This window comes from Phalaenopsis equestris, unplaced genomic scaffold, assembly GCF_001263595.1.
Source record: "Phalaenopsis equestris unplaced genomic scaffold, ASM126359v1 Scaffold000376, whole genome shotgun sequence".
NCBI classification, from domain to species: Eukaryota; Viridiplantae; Streptophyta; class Magnoliopsida; order Asparagales; family Orchidaceae; genus Phalaenopsis; species Phalaenopsis equestris.
This window is the reverse complement of record NW_018164818.1, coordinates 304,855-329,170: the sequence shown is the minus strand read 5'-3', so window position 1 is coordinate 329,170 and position 24,316 is coordinate 304,855. Positions and strand designations below refer to the sequence as shown.

The window sequence follows — 24,316 nt, the reverse complement described above, 5'->3', positions numbered from 1 at the left end:
ATATGCTTATCACTTTACTATTATACATTGATTTTATATGTAATAATTTCAATAATTTTTTTATAAAGATCTTACTAATATGGTAAAAAAGCTTCTACTTATTATCTTCCATTTGACAAAAGCTACTTTTATTAAGAATAGATACTGGAAGACAATGTCTTTCCTTGTGAGCTTATCTGTAATTTCAATTTTAGGAGTATGAGAAGGCTTTTATATGTTCAGATTTACCTCAAAATAAATTTAACAACATAAATAGGATCTATATTTTATATAAAATAGCCCAAAAATATATTTCACCAACTTTTATGAAAACATCTGATATAACACTTAAAATATACTAAAAACAAAGTATGAGTGCTAAAGTAATTGTTATTTGAGAATTAAATTTAATTAAAAAGCTTTTTCTAGCTTGTAATTGATTTATTACTCATTAATGAGAAATTTAGAATCACATTTACTGTTTATTTTTATTTCTATTTTATTTTATTTTATTTATATTTATATTTTAAATAAAAAATATTAGATAAATTAAAATAAAATATGATTGTTTTAATACACTTAAAACATATATAATTATTTAAAAAATTTTAAACACTTGTTAATTTATTTTAAAATTTTAAATATATATACTAAAAATATGTTACGCAAATATCTTATTTTATATATATATATATATATATATATATATCCAAACAAGTCCTTAGCTTTATTTGTTTCTTATATGTCTCTTATCAATGTATATTCTAAGGTCCTCAGGTATTGTTGAATTTGAATTTATCTGTGAATCAAACCCAAGTATCAGAGCATATAACGAGAGATAGAGAGAGAGAGAGAGGGTAGAGACATGGGGAGGAGTGCACAGTGACTTGTCCCTCTAAGAAAAATTGGGGTATTATCAGGCTCTTATGACCCTTTTTATATAATCAAATCTTTATGGATACATAGGAGAGAGAGTGGGAGGGTCAAAGGTACAATATGAGATGTTACAATTCTAACCTTGCTTTAATGAGAGTGTACATATTATTTTGGATATTTTCCATATGTGGACTCGTGTTTATCGATTGTATTGGTTTGTCCAAGCTGCGAGTCATCTAGACTGATTGTCAAACAGGCAGCTGGTCGTCTAGATTTTGGGTCATCCAAACTGCAAATCATCTAGAATGTGGCTCTTCTAGACTACTAGTCATCCATAGTGTAGGTCATTCAAATTGTGGGTCGTCCGGGCAGTGGGTCGTCTAAGCAATGGGTTGTCCAGATTCCAGTCATCTTGACTGCCGATCATCAAGATTATTGATCATCCAGAATGCAGCTCGTCTCGACTGTGGGTCATCCAAGCTATAGATCGTCCAGGTTGCTAGTCGTCAAGGCTGTGGGTAATTCAACATGCTAGTTGTCTAGACTACGGTTCATCTAGGAAGTGGTTCGTGCAGACTGCAGGTCGTCTAGTCATCTAGAATGTTGGTCGTCCAGGCAACTGGTCATTCAAACTGCAGATGCTCCAGGCTGCTGGTCATCAAGACTATAAGTCGTTTAGGTTGCTGACTATCCAGGTTGTTGGTCATCTTGGTTGATGGTCATTTAGACTGTGGGTCATCCATCATGTTGGTCGTCTTGTCTGCGTGATTCAATTTGACGAATTTTTTTTATTTACATATTTAGTTTTCTGATTCTTTTATCTCTTTGAAATGCAACTAGGAAAATAATAAGAGAACTTTAATTCGAAAAAAAGTTATCGCATCTACTCTTAATCGAAAACTGAATAATTGAATTTCCTTTTTTTATATGGCTCTAAAGTTCCCTATTAAAGTCCTCGGGGGCTTTACTACCCTTTGGCTCAATCAGTGTTTTTCAATCGACTGACCTGCCTTTCTGTCAGCCTTTTCTATAACTTAGAGAATTTTTTTTTTCTTTTGACATATGTAAGTAAACAGGTAAAAAAATTTATGGAAATCTTTTGAGTGTAACATAAAGAAAAGTTCTCAGTCAGTCTTAACCTTTATTTTTGTGTTTTACCTCTTAGTGGGTGTTTTATTTTTCTTGTGACAAGCACTTGGCTTATAATAATTGATGAACGTTCCTAAATATTTCTTTGGTCGATTTTGCTGAGTTATCACCCTGTTCAAGTCTTACACCTCATATGTCTCATTTGCTCGGTCAAGTCGTTACCTCGGGCGAGCCACACCTTTTGTCAGGCGTATTAAGCGAATCTTGTCATTGTCTTTTCAGAGTTAACCACTGAGTCTTGATACTGGGATGAATTGCACCGCCACTCACCATGGATCTTGTCGCTAACAAGTAAGGAACCACCTCTAGAGGCTTGTGTCGAGTTAAGAAACACAAGCTTTCGATGCTTGAGCATTGTTGGGTCAGTCCTTGAGCAATTTGCCAATTATAAATTAATCGTCATTGTTGGTATTGTTGCTTGAACAAAACTTCCACTACTCGATTGGACAAGTTTCCCGAGCACTGATCAAATTTTGACCATCTATTACATAGAACTTCCAAAGGTTCACAAGTGTTAGTCGGAATGCGGGTCATCTAGACTGCCAGCGGGTCATCCAAACAAATGGTAATCCATACTATGGGTCGTTCCTCTTGGCCAATCGCCCAAGTTAGGTCATCTAGGTTGGGTCGGTTGTTTAGGTTGGGTCAGTCGTCCAGGCTCGGTCGACTGGTATCTAGCCTGACGAAACTGGTGCTGGTCGGGACAAACTTAATTCCCAGTTTTTCTTATTGTGATGTTCCTCTTCTTGTTTGTGGTGTGATCTATGCTCACCGTATCTTTTTGGATGTTGAATCTGAATTTGTTAGTGAATCACATCTAAGGATTATATTGTAAAATAGAAAAGAGAGAGAGGGAGAGGGAGAGGGAGAGGGGGGAGGGAGAGAGATAGATAGATAGAGAGAGAGAGAGAGAGAGAGAGAGAGAGAGAACATGACGAATTTCCCCTCTGTGGTGAACCGGGGTATTCTCGTGCTCTTGTGACACTTTTTCTATGATTGAATATTTATGGATAAATGAGAAGAGAGAGAAGATCAAAGTCTTCCTTTCTTGAAATGATCCCGTATTTATTAGGGATAAAATACAATATAAAGATATTACATTTCTAACTCTGCTTTAATGAGGGTGTACATGTTATTTTGGATCTTTGACATGTATGGGCCTATGGTTATTGGTCGTATTAGATTGTCCACGCTGGGTGTCATCCATACTGCAGATCTTCCAAACCCTGGGTCGTCTATATTGTGGTTCATCGATGGTACGGGTCATCCAGACTGTGAGTCGCCTATACTGCTGGTTGTCCAGACAAATGGTCGTCCAAACAGAGGGTTGTTCAGGCAGCGGGTCTTCTAGACCATAAGTCGTTTATACTATGTGTCATCCAGACTACGAGTCGTCCAAACTATGGAATATAGTTCATCCAGGTTGTTGGTCATATAGGCTGCTGGTCATCCAACCAGCGGGTCGTCCAAATAGCGGGTTGTCCAGGCAGCGGGTTGTTCACCCTACGGGTTGTCTAGGCTACGAGTCGTCGAGGTTGCTGTTCGTCTAGACTTCTGGTCATCTTGGTTGTGGGTTGTCCAGGATGATGGTCGTCCATGCATCAGATCGTCCAAACTATTGGTCGTTCAGTTTGCAGGATCCAATCTGAAATATTTTTGATGCACATGTAGGTAGTTTGATAGCTCTTTTGTTTGGCCTAATCTCTCTCTCTCTCTCTCTCTTTATCATAACGTCAAAAATAAAAAATAAAAAAAAAATTATTAAAAATATGAAATATGTCCCGCTAAAGCAGGATAAGAAGTTTTTATTATTTTTTTAATAAATAGCAGTCATACGCTTTCAGTGAACGTTATCCTTGGAGATCTACGGCCACCTTATACTGGTCCTGCAATTCTTTTAAATTTTAGTCTAATCTCTCTCTCTCACTCTCTCTCCGGCGGCTGAAACCTAATGTCAGCTACTGCGGCGGTGCTTCGCCCAATACATCGCCATCTCACACATTTACGAGCTTCGCAATCGGAAGGAATTTTTCCTTACCCACTCCGCCTGGAGATTAGGAAGCTTCCTTCCTCAGGAAGAAGACGATGTCTAAACGAGAGGCAAGCGCCCATTGCCGGAGCTTCAGCAGCTTCTACTGGAACTGGAGCATACAGGACAACAGAGGACATCAAAGCGGAGCTTTACCTGGCATTGCAAGGTAGGGTTTAGCTTCTTCTTGTATAGTTTAGGGCAAAATTGTTTACATGTTTTTTTTCGTTTTTCTTGGTGGTTTTATGATCGAAGGCACAAATAGAGGAATATTTGGATTGACATCTGTGAAGAAATTAAAGATAGAGGAGCTGGTGGAGCAGCTGGAGCTTAGGAATCCCACACCAAAACCAACTGATCACCTGCTTTATAAGGTACTGGTTACTGTTTTTTATGTATAATTCGCCGATTTGGTCATATTTGGTTGCTTGATGTTAGACTTTTTAGTTTTTTAGTTTGAAAAATGATTATGTTTTTTAGTTCTGTGATTTATTTGGGTGCAAGTCCCTCGAATGTTACTTCGATTTGGCAGACAAAATAAATAAAAAAGAACATCATCCTTTTTTAGAAGGCTAAATTGTTAAAATATCTTTTTTGATTTTTTTTAAATCAATGAAAAAACATATTTTTAAAAGTCAAAGTCACAATGTCAGCGGCATCACTTGCCAACACGACTCTATGTGACCTAATCTTCGTTGAGTTGGTGACTTAAGGTGGCTAGATCCTGCTCTAATTCCTTGCACTACAGGATTTATGCAAATTAGTGTAGCATGAATCTTGCTCTGGCATGGGGATATTCTGCCACTAAACTTGATTTGTGTCGGAGTTGCGTCAGATTACACAAAAACTGGGATCGGTAATGCAATTAGTGTCAAAAAAATAGAACACACATCTCGCATCAGACTTAGCATCCGTCAGCATTGATGTTAAAGAATTCGATGCGGTCCACTCTGACACAACATTTATCATTAGCATTTGTCTCGAACTGTGGAAGATGCAAATTAGTGTGGTTATTTGTGTCAACTTTGTTTGCTGCAGATGTTATATTAGCGTCAGAATGTATCAAATGGCTTCTAAAAAATATAGTAATTAAAGTCTGACGCAAACATGTGACAAATTTAAAAAAATATAAAATAACGATAAGAGTTTCATAACCTGCATAGTACTAATCTATCTTACAAACAAGTACCATCACAACTCATAAGCAATATTACTAATAAGTAAAAATGATGAGAACAAACATAATTTAACAAATATGAATCTAAATAAGTGAAAGTTTACATCTACACGTAGAATAAATGTTCACATTACCAAAAATGGAAAAAATACATAAATCCCTACGCGACAGAACATCATCAAAGTCATAATCATCATCACCCTCCTCTCCTTCCTCCTCTTACAAAACTCATTAGTTGCTCGCCTCGACGATCTACAATACTCTTTTTCGGTCGTGCTAGAGTCGCATCAACTCTTTGTTGGGCTTCTTAGAATATCTACAAGCAATCAAATGCCACATTTCAATTTTAAGAGTATTGTTGTGAAGATGACTTTGATTGTCTTATTGTAATATGAAAGTGACTTCATGTTGTGGCACATGAAGGTACTGAATTTAATGCACATCAGATATGTTAAAAATATATTATTTAAAAAAAATTAGCGCCCTGACCTATAAATTTAAACTTTCAAGCCAAAATTTCAGCCACTTATTTATCTCACAAGCATCAATCTCTTAGTTTACACATTTTACTTATTATTTAATTAAAATATAAGCTAATTGAACTTAAATAATTTTTTTATTAATATATTGTGTTAAGTTTGCATACATAACAATATATATACTTCTAGGGTTTTGATTAATTAAAGATCAAATCACACCATAGAATAAGATCATACCAATTCGAGAAATCTGAAAAAAAATTAACATAAATACAACATAACAATTCCAAAAAACACACACTAAGATTTAACGTGGAAACCCCCAAAAACGAGAAAAAATCACGGAACCACATCACAGAGAAATTTTCACTATGAATAACTAGAAATATATATAGACACTCACTCAGATCTTCTCTCCAGAATCAATAGAACTTACAGGACTTTGCTACAACCCTTTCTCTTATTCTCACAGGAGAAATTGCACGCTGAAATCCTCCTCGACTTTGCTTTGCTTTAAGATAACCTTGTCAAAACACATGCGAAAGTCGAAACCTTCGTCGCTTAATCGAAAGCTTTAAACCGAATCAGAAGAGACAACCACAGCTGGCGCACTCCACTCCTAGGAGCAGGAGTGTTGCGCTCTCTAGAATCAGGCGCATAGGTGCCCGAAATACGATTGGGGGAGGAGGGGGGTGCACTGCAGACCCTGACGCGGGCGCGCCCCCATAATGACAAGGACATGTCACGCTTTCAGTTTTTAGGCGAGGGGGCATCATCCAGGTGCGGGTGTGCTAACCTAGAAAACCTCTTCATCATATCTACAACTCCATCTGTATCATCCTCATATTCATGTAACATAGTGCTCAACTTTCATGAATTTCAATTGAGGCAAAACATAACTCCAATTTCTCGATAGTCACCACCGTCATCAACATGTCTGCATGATTCTGAGTTGTGTATCATTTTCAAGAAAGACTGTCCATCTTCTAAGAGAGTATATAAATTGATATCTAAGTTGAATACACTTTGTTCAGGCATGAAAAACATCATTCGTAGCAAGATAAATAGCACTCATGTTGTCACTTTGAAGCTTTTCAATCCCCCACTTCTTATCCAATTGTCATAAAGCCCTGTAGCCAAATCATTTCTTTGCTAGTTTCAGTAATAATAATGTATTCAACCTTCGTGGTTGAAAGTACAACAATCTTCTGCAACCTGGAAACTCAACTCACTGTTGTGTCCCCTAAAGTGAAGATATACCATGTTATACTTTTAACATCCAAATCTCCTGTCAGATCTGAATCTACAAATTTCTGTTGACTTATCCATGCACTTTCATAATAAAGTTTCATGTTGATTGTTCATTTCAAATACCTGAGAATCCTCTTCACTGTCTCTCAGTGATGTCTGTATGAATTACCCCTGTACTTGATGACCACTCTAGTCTGATATAAATCATAACATACATCAGGCTTCCAACTATTGAAACATAAGGGGTTCTTCTCATCTATGCTTGCTCTGCTTCAGACTTAAGTGATAGTTCCTTGAATAGCTTAAAGTGACTACCTAAGGGGGTGTAAACTAGCTTTGCCTCACTTATGTTAAACCTCTATATGATTTTCTCAACATATCCTGTCCAAGGAAAACTTCAATCTGTCCTTACTGATTCTCATCCTGATAATTTTTCTGGTTGGGCATAAATTCTTCATTTCAAACTCACTTGATAATTGCTCCTTCAAAATTTTTATTTTTATCATATTTGTTTGTCATTCACATACAAAAAAATTAAGATATAATAATTACCGAAGTGTTTGATGAAGCAATAATAGTCTGTTTGGAACTTCTTGCATTCGTTGTCTGACATAAACCTATCAAATCTCCTGCACCGTTGTCTCGGGGCCTGCTTCAAACCAATACTTTTCTTCAACTTGCAGACCATATCTTCTCTCTGAAACCTTGTAACTCTATAGTTACACTATATATAATTCTTCCTCCATATCTTCATGTAAGCAATGTGTTTTTTATATCCATTTGCTCTAGATGGAGATCTTCCTTTGCTACCGAACTCAACACAACTATGACGGTTATCATCTTCACCACCGTAGAAAAAATCTATGTATTTCGCTCCTTTCTTCTACTAGAATCCATTGACAATAAGCTTTGCCTCGTAACACCCGCTCGTGGAACTACTTGTTGTGAAGTGTTCTTTTGTCATCCAATATTGCTGTCAAATTTGAGGTCTGATTTGACTCCAAAGACTGCATCTTATTATCCATAACAAGCTTCCACTCTCTTAAATCTTCAACTTGAGTGGCATCCTTAAAGCACTTTGGTTCACCACTATCTGTTAACAACAAATAGTGTAACAAAGAAGAATACATGTGTACCGGTTGTATTACTCTATTAGACCTCTTGACTTCAATAGTAGGTGATTGAGAAACTTCTTGTGCTCCATCTGGTTGAACACTTTCTTTCTCCACAATCTTGATCACCAATGTTTGCTATCTCATCATACTTGGACTCTTAAGAGATAACTGACAAAAAATCTTCAATTTTGTTCTTGTCCTTATAAATCTCCATTTCATTGAACATGATATACTGATATCCCTGCTTCTGATGAATTTCTGATTTGATAGTCATCAAACTTATACTCAAGCCCATCTGAGTTATATTCAATGAAATTGCACTTAACAAATTTCGAGTCAAACTTACTCATAGACTCTACATCAATGTGTACATTTTCATAACACCCAAATACTTTTAATTGAGATAAATTTATGTCCTTGTTACTCTAAACTTCTTTCGGTTAGCCTTCCTCCTAAGGTATTAATGGATCATGGTTAATCAGATAAAAAACAATGTTTAGGGCATCATTACAAACTTGTTTTGGCAACCTTACATGTTGCCTCATACTTTTGACATGCTCCGTGATTTTTCTATTTATTCTATTTATTCTATTTACTCTATTGTGGAGTTATTGGCACAGTGAACACATGATTGAGCCTTTTTATAGCACAAAAATTCTTGAACTTCTAATCATAATACCCATCCCCATTATCTCATCTTGAGACACTTCAACTTCAAACCTATCTCATTTTCTACCACAGTTTTCCACCTCTTAAATGCTTCAAATACTTTAGATTTTTGCTTTACCTTTCTGGTGTGATCGTAAAAAAATATGACAAAATAGTGAGAACCTTCAATGGACTTGAGTAAGACCTCATATATTAGTATGCACTAACTCCATTTTATTTGACTTCACAATTGACTCACTTTTAGAGAAAGAAACATTCTTTTTCTTGTCATGTATACAATATTTGTAGAAATTCAAATCTACTGATTTCAAACCAGGAAGTTTATTCTTTGAAAGAAAGGACTTCATATATTTCTCACTCATATGTCCAAAAACCTACGATGCTATAGACAAGCATCCACCTTGATTCCAGTCATATCAATGAAATTTATCATTTCATTGATCAGGTAAAGGGCCCCTTGAATGTTGCACCAAGCTATCACTATTTCCCCCCAATCACCTTCCACAAATCACCCATGAAAATAGTCATGAATCCTGACTTTGTCAGCTGACTCATAGAGATAAGATTTTTCTTCATACTTGGAACATTTATCACTTCAGTAAGCTTCCAGAATATTTTATTTGGCAACTTGATATTAACATCATCCATTTGTATGATATTACAGGCATTTGTATGATATTTCATAGTGAACATTGTTTCTTCATATTATTTTTAGCATGTGTGAAAAGAGTCGCTTAAATCTATTATATTGCTGACTAAGGATAAAACCTTGGATTTTGACTATGGAGATATTTGTTGAGAGATTTTTTTTTTTCTGTCCTCCGCCGCCAGCTTTTCTTAGAGTTATACAATCCTTCTTGAAATGTTCTTTCTTTTCACAGTTTCAACATTCTCCTCTGTAATTTCTTCTTCTGAACTTGAATCTATCTCTTCCTGTATTCATGTCCAGATTTCTTCTCTTATTTTTAGCATTTAATGTAGAACCTAAAGATTCATCATTTGTTTTCTTTTATGAACTTCACTCATCAACAATCTTACGATATCATCGAAGTTCAACTTCATATTCTCATAAGAGTTGTTCACTACCATGACCAAATTATCCCACCTGTTCGACAATAGAGATATAATTAACAGTGTTCTGACCTCATCATCAACTTTGATCCTTACAGAGCATAACTGGCTCGTTATAGTTCTGTAATTGTTCAAATGTTCTGTCATTGAACTCTCTTCCGCCATCTTCATATTGAATAATCTCTTTATCAGAAAAATCTTATCAGAAGCAGGATGTTTTTCATATATTTTTGTCAGTATCGTCATGGGATTCACCATGATTTTCTCATTCACTATATTGAATGTAACATACAAGGAAAATAACAAATGGATCAAACCTAGAGCCGTTCGATCTAGTAATTCCCATTCCTCCGTAGTCATAGACTCAGGCTTCTTTGTGGTTCCTTGTATTGGTAGATTTTTTTTTTCTGGTACGAAAAATCCTCTACTTGCATACTCCAAAATGTGAAGTTTGATCCATTGAACTTTTCCACTTTATATCTTGCTTCGTCGATCATTGCTCGAATCAAAGAATGTCCGCTCTGATACCACATGTTGGGATAGAACTATATATATACTTCTATGGTTTCGATTGATTAGAAATCAAAATTACACCGCAGAATAGGATCGTACCAATTCGATAAATCCAAAACAAAGAATTGAAAAAAAGCACAACACAATAATTCCAAGAAAAAACACATAATAAATCCAAAACAAAGAATTGAAAAAAAGCACAACCAAGAAAAAACACATCAAGAATTAACGTGGAAAAACTCGAGGAACAGGAAAAAACTACATAGCCACAGCACCAAGAAATTTTCACTATGAAAAAACCTAAAAAATACAAAGATGCACACTCAGATGTTTTTTCTACTATCGATAGAACATATAGGACTTCCCTCCAACCCTTTTCTCTCAATCTCATAAGAGAAATTGCACGCCGAAATCCTCATCCTCGACTCTTCTTTCTTTCACGGGAACCTTGTTGAATCACCGCACGCGAGAGTCGTAACTTTCATCGCTTGAATCAAAATCTTTAAATTGAATTCGAATAGAGAACTGCATCTGGTGTGCACGTGCCATTGTTAGGCACGAAAGTGTCGCACTCTCTAGAACCAAGCGTATATGTGATTGAAATGTGGTGAGGGGGCGCTGCAGACCCGTGTAGGCATGTCGCACTCTCTATATGCAGGCAGGGGCACCATCAAGGCACAGGTGCGTCGCGCCAGAAACCCTTCAGAGTGATCCCTGCTGCTACCAATCAAGCTTCCTACACAACATAACTACTCAGTGACAGTGGTATAGTAGCCAATGGAGAGGGCTACAATAGCAGCAGTGATCACCAACGATAGCTGGCAGTTGGCGATGGCTGGCAGCAGTTGTCAGCAGTGACAACTTCTTATAGCATATTTGGAATTCCACTGATTTTCAAATGCATCAAATTTAAACTAAATGATGAATTCTAAATTCACCAAAAATTTACATTACACTCTTTTTTTCATCTAATCAAACATCAAAATTTAAAAATTCCCAACAATTGGTTTACATTAGCTTGCTAATGCATGCAAATTTGCATTCAAACAAACCCTTAGGAATAGCTATGGACATGCCAAGAAGGATTAAGCTGTCATCTGTACCACTAACAGTAAAAAGTAAATAATTTTAGATCAAGGAAACTCTGAACCTTCAAAAGTTAATTCCTTCAAGGATTATCAATAAGGCTTTGTTATGCTTGCTTGTGCTAGCATGGTGACGACCAAGCGGTGTGCATGAATGGCATTGTTGAACTTATCCTCACAAGCAAGACGTGTGCTAATGGGAGTGTCTTCTTTGGAAAATTAAATCTTATATTCAGTGGAATAACTTAAACTTTGGAGGCAGGACTTTCCTTAAATTTACAAGAGGTGAAGCTTCTATAAATAGTAACAAAAGAATTTAAGCTTAAAAATTTTGTATCATGCATTATGAATATTTTTCTCACCCCCTGGTTCCATTTATATTTCTCACTTGCTAAGAATATGTTATTAAATTTCCTTATGTAATGCAAAAAAAAAATAACTTGCACCCTTCATAGCTTCTCCATGCTTCAAAGCACCACAAATTTGAACATAAAGTCACTAATTGCTAACCCATCACTTGCTTAGAATATCTTACTATTCGTTATTGATCTTTCCTCCCAAGCCTGATGCTACAACTCATTCCAATACATTGTAGAAATGTGGATTATTCAACTATTCCATAGTGAATATATGTGATTTTGCAAGGTTAAGGTGAAATGATGTTTATGTTGTTTTTGCCTCTGCTGCAATTAATATAGTTTTGCTGAAACAATTCTTAAGATTTGGTTATTATTTTGCAAGAGTAAAGGTGAATGGAAGCTGGAAGCTCATCTACAGTACTATAACAATACTTGGATCTAAAAGAACAAAACTCGGCTTACGCGACTTCATCAGCCTAGGAGATCTCTATCAGACAATAGATGTACCAAAGGTCAGGCAAGTCCTCTCATTCAAGGAGACATCTCCTCAGAGAAAAACTAAGTGCCTGTTTGTGATAGTTTTTTTATATTTTGTTCTTCAAAATCGTCACCACACGAGCATTTGGCTATTATTTTCATGTTATTTTCTAAAAAAAATTCTAACAGGAAATTGCTTTTAACGATCATATCTGCTAAAGTATGATAACTGTAAGAAAGTTATTGTCTGACTTTTTCATTAAAAAAATATTTATAATACCCATAATAATTTTAAAAAAAATCCTTTTCTTACCGCTATATTTACAAAAAAAAAAAATATAGCTATACTAATAATATCCTAGATTTTTCTTGAATTGATATTAATAGTATGCATGCAAATTGATGAGAGATAAGACAGCTGCACAAAAGCTTCTTAAAGTTACTAACATTTGATTGTTTGCTCGCTAATGAAGGAGAGAGCCATTAACGTGATCAATTTCAGTGCTAAGGGCTTAAAGCTTCTCACAGGACAACTAACCATTGAGGCATCATATAAAATAGCATCAAAGACAGTTAAGTATTTATTTATTTTTTCTTTAATTGGATTAAAATTTTTAAAGCTCGCAAATGCATTATTTTTATACATACCACTCAACTCCTATGTATTCACATATCTAACCCAAAAACTTAACTTTTTTTAACCTTCTTATCACCCAAAGCTTTGTTGTCACATCAAAAAGGCTACATTTTACTCTACCATTTTTACTAGTAAAAAGTGAAAATTGAGTGTTAGATATGTAAAAATACATAAGAATTGAAACATGAGGGGGTAGGGGGCTATCTTTCCGGGAGCGAACTCCAGGCAAATATGAAGCGCATGGATACATGCCTTCGTTCGGCCTTGGAATGAAAGACAATTACGAATCCGCTTTGTCTACGAACAAGGAAGCTATAAGTAATGCAACTCTAAATCTCATGGAGAGTTTGATCCTGGCTCATGTAAATATTCTTATTTTTATTGTTTAAGAGGGTCATCATCAAACTTGAAACTTCAAGCATCACTCCAAAGCAGGTAACATATGTCTCAAATTATAGCTAAACAGTGAATTTCTATGAAAATAAATAGATTCCATTAATTTTCTTTTTTTTTTATTCTTTTGTTGGGACAGTTAATGAATTTGTTCCAGAAAAACTACGACCTTCTGATTGACATCTTCAATCCTGCTGGCTGGCTTGATATAACGTATCCTTTCTCTACATTTTTTTAAGAACATATTACTTATGAAGTCAATCATTCTCTTCAGTAAGATAATGGCCAGTTCTAACATACCCATCACTGCCTCATACAAATGATTTTAGGAAGATTTACATACATACCACTTAATTCCTATGTATTTACATATCTAACACCTAAATTTCAATTTTTATATATCTTCAGTAAGCATTATAGGATTGTTTCCCTAAGCAATGTTAGATATGTTGATGATTCTTTGAGGATTGGAAGGAATGACAAAGGCGCCATCTTTGTTTTAGAGAGAGCTGCAGAACAGTCGGTCTAGAAATCATTAGAAGATGTGTAATGACACAAATTTTACAGGCAAAGAGGCCTATCACTTTACATGTAATTCATGAGAATAAGATTGCAATGCAGCTCAAATATTCTTAAAAATTAAAATTTTATTGGCATTTATGCTACAAGATTGTGGGACCATCCCTAAGCTTACTAATGAAGTTTCATTTGGGGGGGGTTGGTGGGGGGCGCATTTACATACATACCACACAATTCTTATATATTTACATATTTAACATCTAATATTTAACATTAACATCTAAACATTCATATTTACATGCATACCACTCAAATCTTTGGCATCAAATAAAAAATATCATTATCTCTAACTAGTAAAAAGAGAAATATACATTTTCAATGATAAGTTTTTGATACTACAGTGTTAATGATGTAAATATCAAAATTTAGGGGTTATGTGTGTAAATTCTTAGAATTGTGTAATATGTATGTAAATTTCCCACACTTTAGGTTCATTTATCTTTATTTCCAACTAATGTGTTCTACATTCGAGCACAATGAAGCCCCATATTTTAATAATATTCTTTTAAAACTTATAGTTAATTGAAAAATATGAACTTCCGCTCTGCGGCTCTTGACGTAATATTTTTTCCTCTAATAAAAGTAATATAGTTTGTTATTTACTTTTTGGCACAATACAGCTCTCTCCTTTTCTCTCTCTATCTCTCGATATTTATACATATGAAAGCATTTTAGAAAATACGGGGCACTAATTTTAGATGCCCCGTATTTAAACAGATGGTTGGAATGAATGGAAGCAAGGAGTGGAGTAGATTCAAACAGCAGAATCTGGTGGGAATTTTGCAGCATCAAAAGATTTGGAACCAGCGGCAGCAGATGAAATGGGATGCCGTGCAATTCGAGGCCAGAAAAGATCGATTCGAAGGATGTCGACCTGAAATAAGGAATCATGGTGGGTTGGACCCCAACGGAGGGCTGCATCCAACTACATCATTGCCTTTTGTTGTTACAACCTCCCGGACATAAGACGATGCAAGAGTAATGATGGAAACGAGACAAGAGGAGAAATGCCACTGCAGAGTATTTAGGAGAGATACAAAGATCAGTTTGTGCGAGACTTTTGTAAAGCTCAAGACCATGGCAAGGGCAATTCAAGATGCAGGTTTGAAATTCTAGATCGAGTTGCATAGAATGAAAGAAACATGTGATATGAAGTTGGTAGGTGTTCTGACGATCGATGACTCGAAGTCAGGGTACAACATGTTCATATGAGACCGAAGGATGTGCACAAGAGTGCATTTCAAACTCATGAGAGTCATTACGAATTTCTATTCAAATGGAAAGATTGCCAGATGATCATGTCGAGTAGCAGCCATACGATGTGATCAAGCAACAGTTTCTTTTTTTTTTCCACATAAGGATTAGATGCTTCGTTGGGAGAGGAGTATTGTTAAGCCGACGCTAAGAAAATTTTAGTAATTTTATATTTATTATTGTGGGATATAATTAAGGCTAATATGTTTAGGGTTATGGTTAGGGTGTAGAAGATTATGGTCTTGAGTTTTTATGTTTAGGGTTTGAAAAAGATTGTCTACCTCCTGAATTGTAGATGTTGGGAAAGAAAGCCTAGCTCTCGAATTGTATGTGCTTATTTTTTATGCATTTGAGTTGTGTTGTTTGGGTTCTTGAAATAAAATATTTGTTTGCTCTAATTTATGTGAAAAATCATCTTAGTTCGTATCACAATCTTAATAGAGTGTTGGAGAGAAAGACTAAAAAGAATTCTACAACAGAATTATTAAGAAGAATGATAGAAACTGTGCGCCTCGTTGACTTTGAGAAATTACAAGAAATGCAGAAAGGATTAAGCATCTTTCAATTCATTTGAGAAGTATGTCATGCTGGCTTAGCATATAGCCTTAAAAATAAAATTCATGCTACAATTTCTAGCACTAAGATAAGAATGAGAGAGAGGTTTCGTCCAAGAAGTCTACATGGTATAAATGTAAAAAAATAAAGTATAGGTATGAGAAATGTAAATAAACAGGAATTGGCTGGTATGTATGTAAATGCCCCTATAATTAAATAAAATTTCAGCCTTTTTTCACAAATCCTTAACAAAATAGTTGTGATAGATCGCTCAGAACAATCAAACTATAACTAGATTCCATTGGTTCAAAATTTAAAAAAAAAATGGCAGCTGATTTGTAATCTCATTACTTTGCAATTTAAAGGCCCTAAAAACATCTGGTCAGTAGATAAAAAATAAAAAATTGCATCATAACTACTCAAAGAAACTTCCAACATAGTAATCACAGACCAAAAAAAAAGATATAATCAATAACAAATCTCATTTATCAGTACCAAAATAAGCCTCAATAACATATTTTCATTTAACTTACATTCAGTGGTGATCTAAAAATCTCCATGTTTGCCCACAATTCAGAGGCCTATATGTTCATGTGATTCAGAAATCCCCCTCACTCCTTTCCTTTTGCGCAATGCGTCGCAGACCTTCGCCGCATCCAACATATCCTTCACATTATGCACTCTGATAATATTAGCCCCGCCAAGAATAGCAGCAGTAGCAACAGCAATGGTGGCGGGATCTCTCTCAGCCGCATCAACCCTGCCACAAATATCACCCAAAAACCTCTTCCTTGAAGGTCCAACCATTAATGGAGCGCGCGAAGCACCCAAGCTTCTTTTACCAATCTCCTTCCTAATGGATGGTAAGTTCATGAGAATATCCAAGTTGTGCTCCTTCTGCTTGGCAAATCCAATGCCGGGGTCGACAATAATCCTCCACATTGGAATTCCTGAAAGCTCTGCTTTGCTTACACATGCATATAGCTCGGAGGCAACTTCTTCACAAACATCTTCATATTGTAAGTTCTCTTCGCTCTGCATCGTGCATGGATCCCCTCTCATGTGCATGATTATAAAGGGAACTTCGAGCTCTCCGACGACGGCTAGAATATCGGGATCGAGCTGACCTCCAGAGACATCATTAACAATATGAACTCCTCTCTTTACTGCTTCATAAGCTACTTCTGCATAGAAGGTATCAACTGATAAAAGCTTCCCTTCAATCTCTGGTATTTGCATGACTGAATCTAGCACAGGGATCGAGCAGCCTTCGAAGCTCTTCCGAAGCAGAAAGCCGACGAGCGAAAGGTCGGGTTGATTGAGCGCCAATGTCGATAATGTCTGCCCCCTCTGAGATCAGCTGTTTGATATGAGAAACAGCAGATGGTACTTCATAAAACTTCCCTCCATCACTGAAACTGTCTGGTGTTAGATTGAGGACCCCCATGACATGTGTTCTCTTCATCCAATCCCACAGCTGAGTTCCTATGGGCATAACTCTCCTGAGTCCTTCCCTTTCGATTGAAATTTCTCCGCCGACTTGCTGCCATTGTTCAAATATACCACCATTGCAGCCTGAGAACGAATTCCAAATTGCTTCGATGTCTCTATTAGAATTTGTTCCTAGGAGATCTATGAGAGGAGCCAACACGAACGGTCTCTCCCATATGCGTTCATGAGGGATGGTAAGAATCTCTGATTCAAATCTGTGACTTCCATAGAACAAAATGTCTAGATCGATCGGCCTTGGGCCGTATCTAATGCCGTCGGTCCGGCCTAACTGCTTCTCGATTTGCTTGAGCACCTTCAACAGTTCAAAAGGTCCAAATCTGGTTGTTCCTCGGACAGCTGAATTGAGAAATAGAGGTTGGTCTGTCACATAAGCAGGCTCAGATTCATACAAACATCCATGGCTTGAGATTTGGATGCCTGATTCCTTCATCAGCTGAAGAGCTCTGTTGAAGTTTTTGATTCGATCGCCCACATTGCTCCCTAAAGCTATCACGACTTCCTGATTTATAGGAGACTGCACTGAACTCATTGATGGTGATGAAAAGGAGGCCTTTTGAGTGAGGGTACATTGCGATGAGCAACCAGAGAAAATTCTCAATTTTGATTCTGGAATGCAGGTGACACATGACTTGCAAATAAAAAAAAGAAAAATTTTACATACGTAGAAAACAATTCTTATGTATTTATATATCTCACACCTAAACATTCATATTTACAAACATACCTCTTGAGGAACTCCAATGCCGAAGCTGTGTGATCCTGCGTGTGAAGATAGGGTGAATTCGATCGAATACCCCCATGTGAGAGAATAGTGTTCTTGGTTCTAAAACACCAGAGGAACACATAATCAACCATGAACAGATCCAGAAAGACAAAGCAAACACCCAACTTTAGAGTTTTCAAGCATTCTTCATGAATCAAGATGAGCGAAAAATTCAAACTTGCAATGAAGTTCTTGAAAAATTGCGCGGCAGGGATCTGTGTGAATCCATCATCTCTTCAAGTTAGAAACTAAACTTCAGTGATAAAATTGAGCAATTTAAACGTATACCATATATGTACCCTTCTTTTTTTTTTTTGTAAAATTTCAGGTTTTTCACCCTCGATTAAATCAACACCAAAATCTTAGAAATCTCTAGATTAGTTTTTCGTCATCAATCTTATTTAATTACTGGAACTAGATATATAGGGTTTCAAATTCAAAACTAATTTCATGAAGAAAAGGAGAAGAAGGAAGCATAATAGGTTTTACGTGGGTACCAGAGATGAAGAAGAAGATAGCTCCAAAGCTTCAGTTTCGGTCTCACCTACTCGCTCTTGCCCTCTGAAGCTCTTCGTCTGCTCGGTCTCGCTCTTTTCATCAACCCTAACACGTAAAATTAGCTTTTTTAAATCTCAAAATTTATAAAATCACGGAACTTTCGACCTAGTAAAAACTATAAAAAGGATCCACTGTACGATTTCTACAATTCAGATTTATTTAAGAGTTTTGAGCGGAAAAGATTTAAATTTTGATTTTCTTTGTCTTCTTGAGAGAATTACAGTTTGTAATATTTTTAAAAAAATTCAAACGCAGGGTTTTTTTTCATAATTATACTTCTGATTAGGGGTGTAAACGAGCCGCACACGAGTGAGCCTAGACTCAGCCAGTGTTCAGCTCGTTTATATTTCGAGCTCAAAAAGTGTGCTTGTGTTCGGCTCGTTTGCTAAGCGAGCCGAACACAAGCAGTTCGTGAACAAAGAGTCATTTTGACAACCCTAATCACGAAGTCATAAGATATTAAGAATTGAGGCAAGATTTAAAACATCATTTGAATATAATTTAATAATTTTTATTTTATTTTCTTCATTAATACTTTTAATTGATTATAAATCTTTGTAGCCTTGTAGTCAATTAATTTTTAAAAAAATAATACTCATCAAAAACTAGCCGAACACGGAAAAAAAAATATTTGTTCGTGTTGTTCATGTTCGATTCGTTAACTTAGCGAATGAGCCGAACACGAGCTGTTCGCGAACAACGAGCTGTTTTGACAGCCCTACTTCTAATGCTCGAAATAGAATTTGTATCGAATGAATTTATGATATGTTTATTTTTACAGCTCTTTATGTTAAATCTCAATTCATTCATGATTAAATTTTATATTCTTCTTATATTTCTTTTTATATTATTATTATTTATACAGATAACAGTGCTACTGGTAGAAGAGAATTATGAGACTATTAGTTCTATTGATATTAATGTTCATGGATCTTTTCTTTTTATATGTGTCTTTTAGATAGAGCTTTATGCAATGCATATTGATATGATGTTTTCCCTCAATCCCATTTTGATGTTTTGGATCTTATGTCTTCTGACCCTTCTCTGATTTTGGCTTTGTTGGGAAGTTCTAAGAATTTGCATTGTTGTTTCATGTACAAGAATTATTGGAGTAATTTTGACAACTATAATTTGGTCTATAGTTCGACTTAAAGTGTTACTGTGCAATGTGATCATTTATTTAACCTGTGCAATAAAGTTGAGAATGTTAGGATGACTATTTAAAAAATTTAATGGTGTTCTTCTAACATTTTGTCTATATCTATTGAGAATCTTTGAAGGCAGATGACTTACAATATGAATAAAATAGATGAAAATCCTATTAATAAGGATTTATTTTTGTTGGCCTCTCCAAATTAGAATAATCTTTCTAATGCTTTTTAATGTGACTATAAATGGGCTAAGTAAGGAACTAAATGCTCTTGACTTACCAAAGTGGGAGATATACTATATTTTCGTATCAAAATGATAAAATTAGATAAAGTTCTAAGGGTCTGTTTGGGGCAGCTGTAGCTTATTGAATAATTTGCTGGTAAGCTAGGTGCGGTGGCTATTACAAATTTTTATTTTTTTGGAAAAACCAGACCGCAGTCAGAAAGCTCCAACCGCACCGAGATAGGTGCGGCGTGAAAATGTTGTTTTCAGCATTTTGAGAACACATAAGCTGTCAAAACGTAGTTTACCCAAACAGGTCAGGTGCGTTTTCAAAACGCCACCGCACCAAATAAGCTGCCCCAAACGGGCCTTAAGTTTATTAAAGAACCTTTAGTTAATAATTTCTTTTTGTGATAATCTAGGTGATATTATTAGTGAAGTTATTTCTTTCTATTCTTCTCTATTGAAGAATAAAGGAGATAATTTTAAATTATTTCATGTTAACAGTATTAATGTCTACTAGAAGATTCATCATGATAGAGTCATGAATTATCGTCTTAGCATTGCACGAGAATCCATCACATACTTAGATAATAAAAGTGAATTATCGTCTTAGCATTCCAATTGTGCCCCCAAAAGCTTTAATAAATTATTTAAAGGCTTCATTTGGGTGAGGTTTGACTCAGATTGAACCAATTTTGGTGTCATTGTGTTTGTCTAGTCGAGCTAATCAGCTTGATTGCAAATTTGTTAAAATTAGATTTCTAAGTCATTTTTAATTGGGTTTTGAACATTCATTGCTCATAAATTTATCTTGAGATTCATTTCATATGTCGAGATTCGTGTCAGATAATGATAATTTATTAATGACATATCAAGTATTATTTCTTCTATCAATTGAAATGGTTTAGTTATTGAATTCAATGATAAGGATATTAAACATGCTTTTTTTTCCATTGTTTACAATAAATATCCTAGGTTGGATGGGTTTAATTCCAAATTTTTTAAAGATTCTTGGCACATTGTGGGTTTGGATTGTATTAAAAGTGCTAAATACTTTTTAACTTCTTCTAAAATACCTCATAGAATTAAACATACAGTCATTGTTGTTATTCCTAAGAAGTCTTGTGTTAATTCCTTTAATGAATTAAGACTTATCTCTTCATGTAATACTATTTACAAGGTCATTATTGTCGTAATTGATAATAAATTAAAGCTCATTCTTTCTAATATCATTCATTATTTTTAAGCTATTTTTATTAAATGTAAGTAAATTGTACATAATATTATTTTGACAAATGAAATGTCAAATGACTTTAATTCTATTAACTCTTCTAAGAAATATTGTTATAAGATTGATCTTTGAAAATCTTTGATAGTGTGAATAGATCTTTTCTTTATAATAGAATGGAGTGTTTGGGTTTTCCTACTATCTTTATCAATTGGGTTAAAGTTTATACTGGAGATGTATTTTTTCTGCTATTATTAATAGTGAGTTAAAAGATTATTTCCTTACCTTTTTTGTCCTTTGTCAAGGTTGTCTTCTTTCTTTTTATCTGTTTTTCATTATTATGAATGTTTTATCATCTCATATTTATTCTCAAAAGCGTATTCCTAATGTTGATAGAAGAAATGATATTTTTCATCTAATCTATGTTGATGATATTCTTATTTTAGACAAAACTAATATTGTTTCTATTAATTTTTTTATGTTAAGTTTTTTAGATTTTTAGTAGTCCTTACAAGATACTTTATGTCAATTTTGTGGTGTTACTTTAAAGGACTTCTTTGGGATTGGGAGTTTCTATTAAGCCTTCTAAACTTTTGGTTGTCGACTGTAATAAAATCTTAGATAAAACTTCATGTTTTGTTGACCGATTGGAAAAATAAACTTCATTCATCTGTAGGGGGGCTTTAACTTAATAAGTAAACAATTTGGAGTTACATTTATTATTAGTTTCGATCTTCTATTTTACCCAAGGATTTAATTAAGAAAATTTCTTCTCTTATTAGTAACTTTCTTCATAATAATGGGAGAGAAAATAAGATGAGAACTATTTATTGGAATATTATTAATCTTTCTAAGCACAATGGTGGTCTTGGTTCGCCTTCTCTTGATGTCATTAACACTTTGTGTAATCTAAGATTATATGGAAATTTTATAATTCTACTTCCTATCTCTCTGATTGGTTAATTGATTATTATGGCTCTATTTGGATCAACAATCATTTTGTTAGTTCAACTTCTTATATAAAAAACAAAATCAATAAAGTGACCCATAAAATTAGATGCTCCTTCACTTTTCAAGTTACTTCTAATAGTAATCTTTTTTTCTCCTTTGATTATTGGTTTAATGGCCATTTTTTATAAGAAACCTTTGGGGATATTATTTTGTATTGGTTTAGTTACGCTAAGGATGTTAAATTTTGGGAAATTACTAATAATAATAATTAAATTTTTTATTTTAATTCTATTACGCCTCCTATTTTTTAGTTAGAAAATTTATAACATCCTTATTACAAATGGCTTAAATTGTCTACGGAAGGGTTTAAAGTATTAGTCGCATAAGTTAGTTTATTTCTCTTCATTTAATAATTGCCCATATAAGGATTGGAGAAACTAATTTGGTTTTAAAGGAGTGCCTTTAAGTTTGCATTCCATATGTGGAAGATTACGTAGAAAGGTCTTAACACTTGTTATGCCCTTCTTCGTAGAAGTATTCAAGTTAACCCTTGTTGTGCTCTTCCATTTTCTCATTCAATTATTTGTGGATGCTCCTTATGGCTCTTTTTTTCATTGTTCCTGTTACTTACACTCAAATCATTAACTTGCGGATAATATTTCTTCTAATATTTCCAAAAGATTTTTTCTCATTGTCGTTCATGTTTTTGCCTACTATATATGGTTTGAAAGAAATATAAGAATTTTTCAAAATGATTTTAAGACTTCTGATATGCATCTAAGAAATATTCATTGAATCATGATTCAAAAAAGTAAAATATGAAAATTAAAGGGGGAAGAGGAGAAGGGAGGTGGTTCCTTAGTATATTAAAGAGATTTGTAACTTGGATTAATTTCTTTGTGGGTTCCTTGGTATATTAAAGAGATTTATAATTTGGATTAATTTCTTCGCTCTTTTTTCTTTCCTTAGTTCTGATGTCGAGTTATTGTTGATATTGTCTCTTTTTAAGGTTGTTTTCTTTTTTCTACTTCTCTTCAATTTAGTGATTTGCTTATTTGTGTTAGTTGGCCTGTTCTTTTTATTTGTGTTGAGTATTTATATTAATTATCTTTTCTCCTCCATGTCTTGGTTTGGATTTTGGATTTGGATTTGGATGTCATTGGTTTTTTGTAAGGTCTATTGAGAATATTCTTTTGATTGATTTTTGTTCCTTATAATTGTCACTCACTTCATTGTAGTGCTATGATGATTTATGTCCATTCACGATAATTCAACCATACTTTTTTATATATTTTTGTAAGGTCTATTGAGAATATTCTTTTGATTGATCTTTGTTCCTTAGAATTGTTACTCAAATGATTTTAGTGCTATGATGATTTCTGGCCATTCACTATAATTCAACCATACTTTTTTTATATATATTTTTTATTTCTTTCATTATATTAATAGTATCTAATAGAAATATAGTCTTTTTTCAGGTGAGTTTTCTAAGCATAAACTGTTATGTTTTTATTTTAAATGCTATGATACTTTCATGTTGTTCATTATAATTCAACCATACATTTTAATAGTTTGATTTTATTTCATTATATTATTTATATCTGGATAGAATTATAGTTTTTTTTTTTATTATTTTCATCATCTATTATAATTCATCAGTTTATATTACTATTTTGGATTCTATTCAATATTTCAATTGTACAATGAATGAACTATAATGATTTATTTCAGTAGTTCTTAGTTTCCTTCATTCTTACTTAGAAATTATGTCACTATGGGAAAGTGGATTGGATTTTGGCTAGTGAATCTATTGCTAATGGTTTTTGTGTTGTTTTGTGATAGCTGCAGATTATAGGCTTTTGTGCCTGTGGTTGTTCAATTGTCTTTAAGCTCCTATAATGATCTGTCATTTTCATGGGCTTTAGTTCGATAACAATATTTTGTTCATTACTATAAATTTTGGATTGTTGTTACATTAGTGTTGGCTGGAGGAATTATTTCATCTTTCTGCTAGAGATGTATTATGTTGCTGCTTGTAAAATGTTTTCGCTGTTTTCTATTTTCAGCTGGAGATTGGAATGTGCCACTTCATTTGTTTTGGATGGAGAATTCAGTCCATATTCAACAACTTTGTATTAAGTTTTCACTGGAGTTTTGGATTATGATGTTGTAGTTAGGGGTGTAAACGAGCCGAACACGAGCGAGTCATGCTCTTATATTTCGAGCTCAAAAAGTGCGTTCGTGTTCGGCTCGTTTGCTTAACGAGCCGAACACGAGCTG

At 34.5% G+C, this 24,316-nt stretch overlaps 2 protein-coding genes across 3 annotated transcripts; one reads left to right on the top strand and one right to left on the bottom strand.

The window, feature by feature from the left end:
• Window positions 1–3,877: 3,877 nt before the first annotated feature.
• Window positions 3,878–13,934, top strand: LOC110026527 (probable plastid-lipid-associated protein 7, chloroplastic). Of its 2 annotated transcripts, none has more exons than XM_020727494.1 (7): window positions 3,878–4,202; window positions 4,340–4,407; window positions 12,142–12,264; window positions 12,703–12,801; window positions 13,257–13,301; window positions 13,399–13,472; window positions 13,704–13,934. In XM_020727494.1, exons 1-7 carry the CDS (start codon window positions 3,956–3,958, stop codon window positions 13,786–13,788), a joined length of 741 nt encoding a protein of 246 aa, XP_020583153.1. In that variant the 5' UTR covers window positions 3,878–3,955; the 3' UTR covers window positions 13,789–13,934. The 2 variants fall into 2 exon arrangements, with proteins under 2 accessions (XP_020583153.1, XP_020583152.1); XM_020727493.1 differs by having other exon boundaries at window positions 4,289–4,407.
• Window positions 13,935–16,048: 2,114 nt separating this feature from the next.
• On the bottom strand, window positions 16,049–18,597 carry LOC110026526 (folate synthesis bifunctional protein-like). Its single transcript, XM_020727492.1, is given in 4 exon segments — window positions 16,049–16,907; window positions 16,909–17,765; window positions 17,884–18,137; window positions 18,420–18,597. Coding segments are annotated over 3 exon segments (1,665 nt in total). The 5' UTR covers window positions 18,005–18,137; window positions 18,420–18,597; the 3' UTR covers window positions 16,049–16,220.
• Window positions 18,598–24,316: the final 5,719 nt, after the last annotated feature.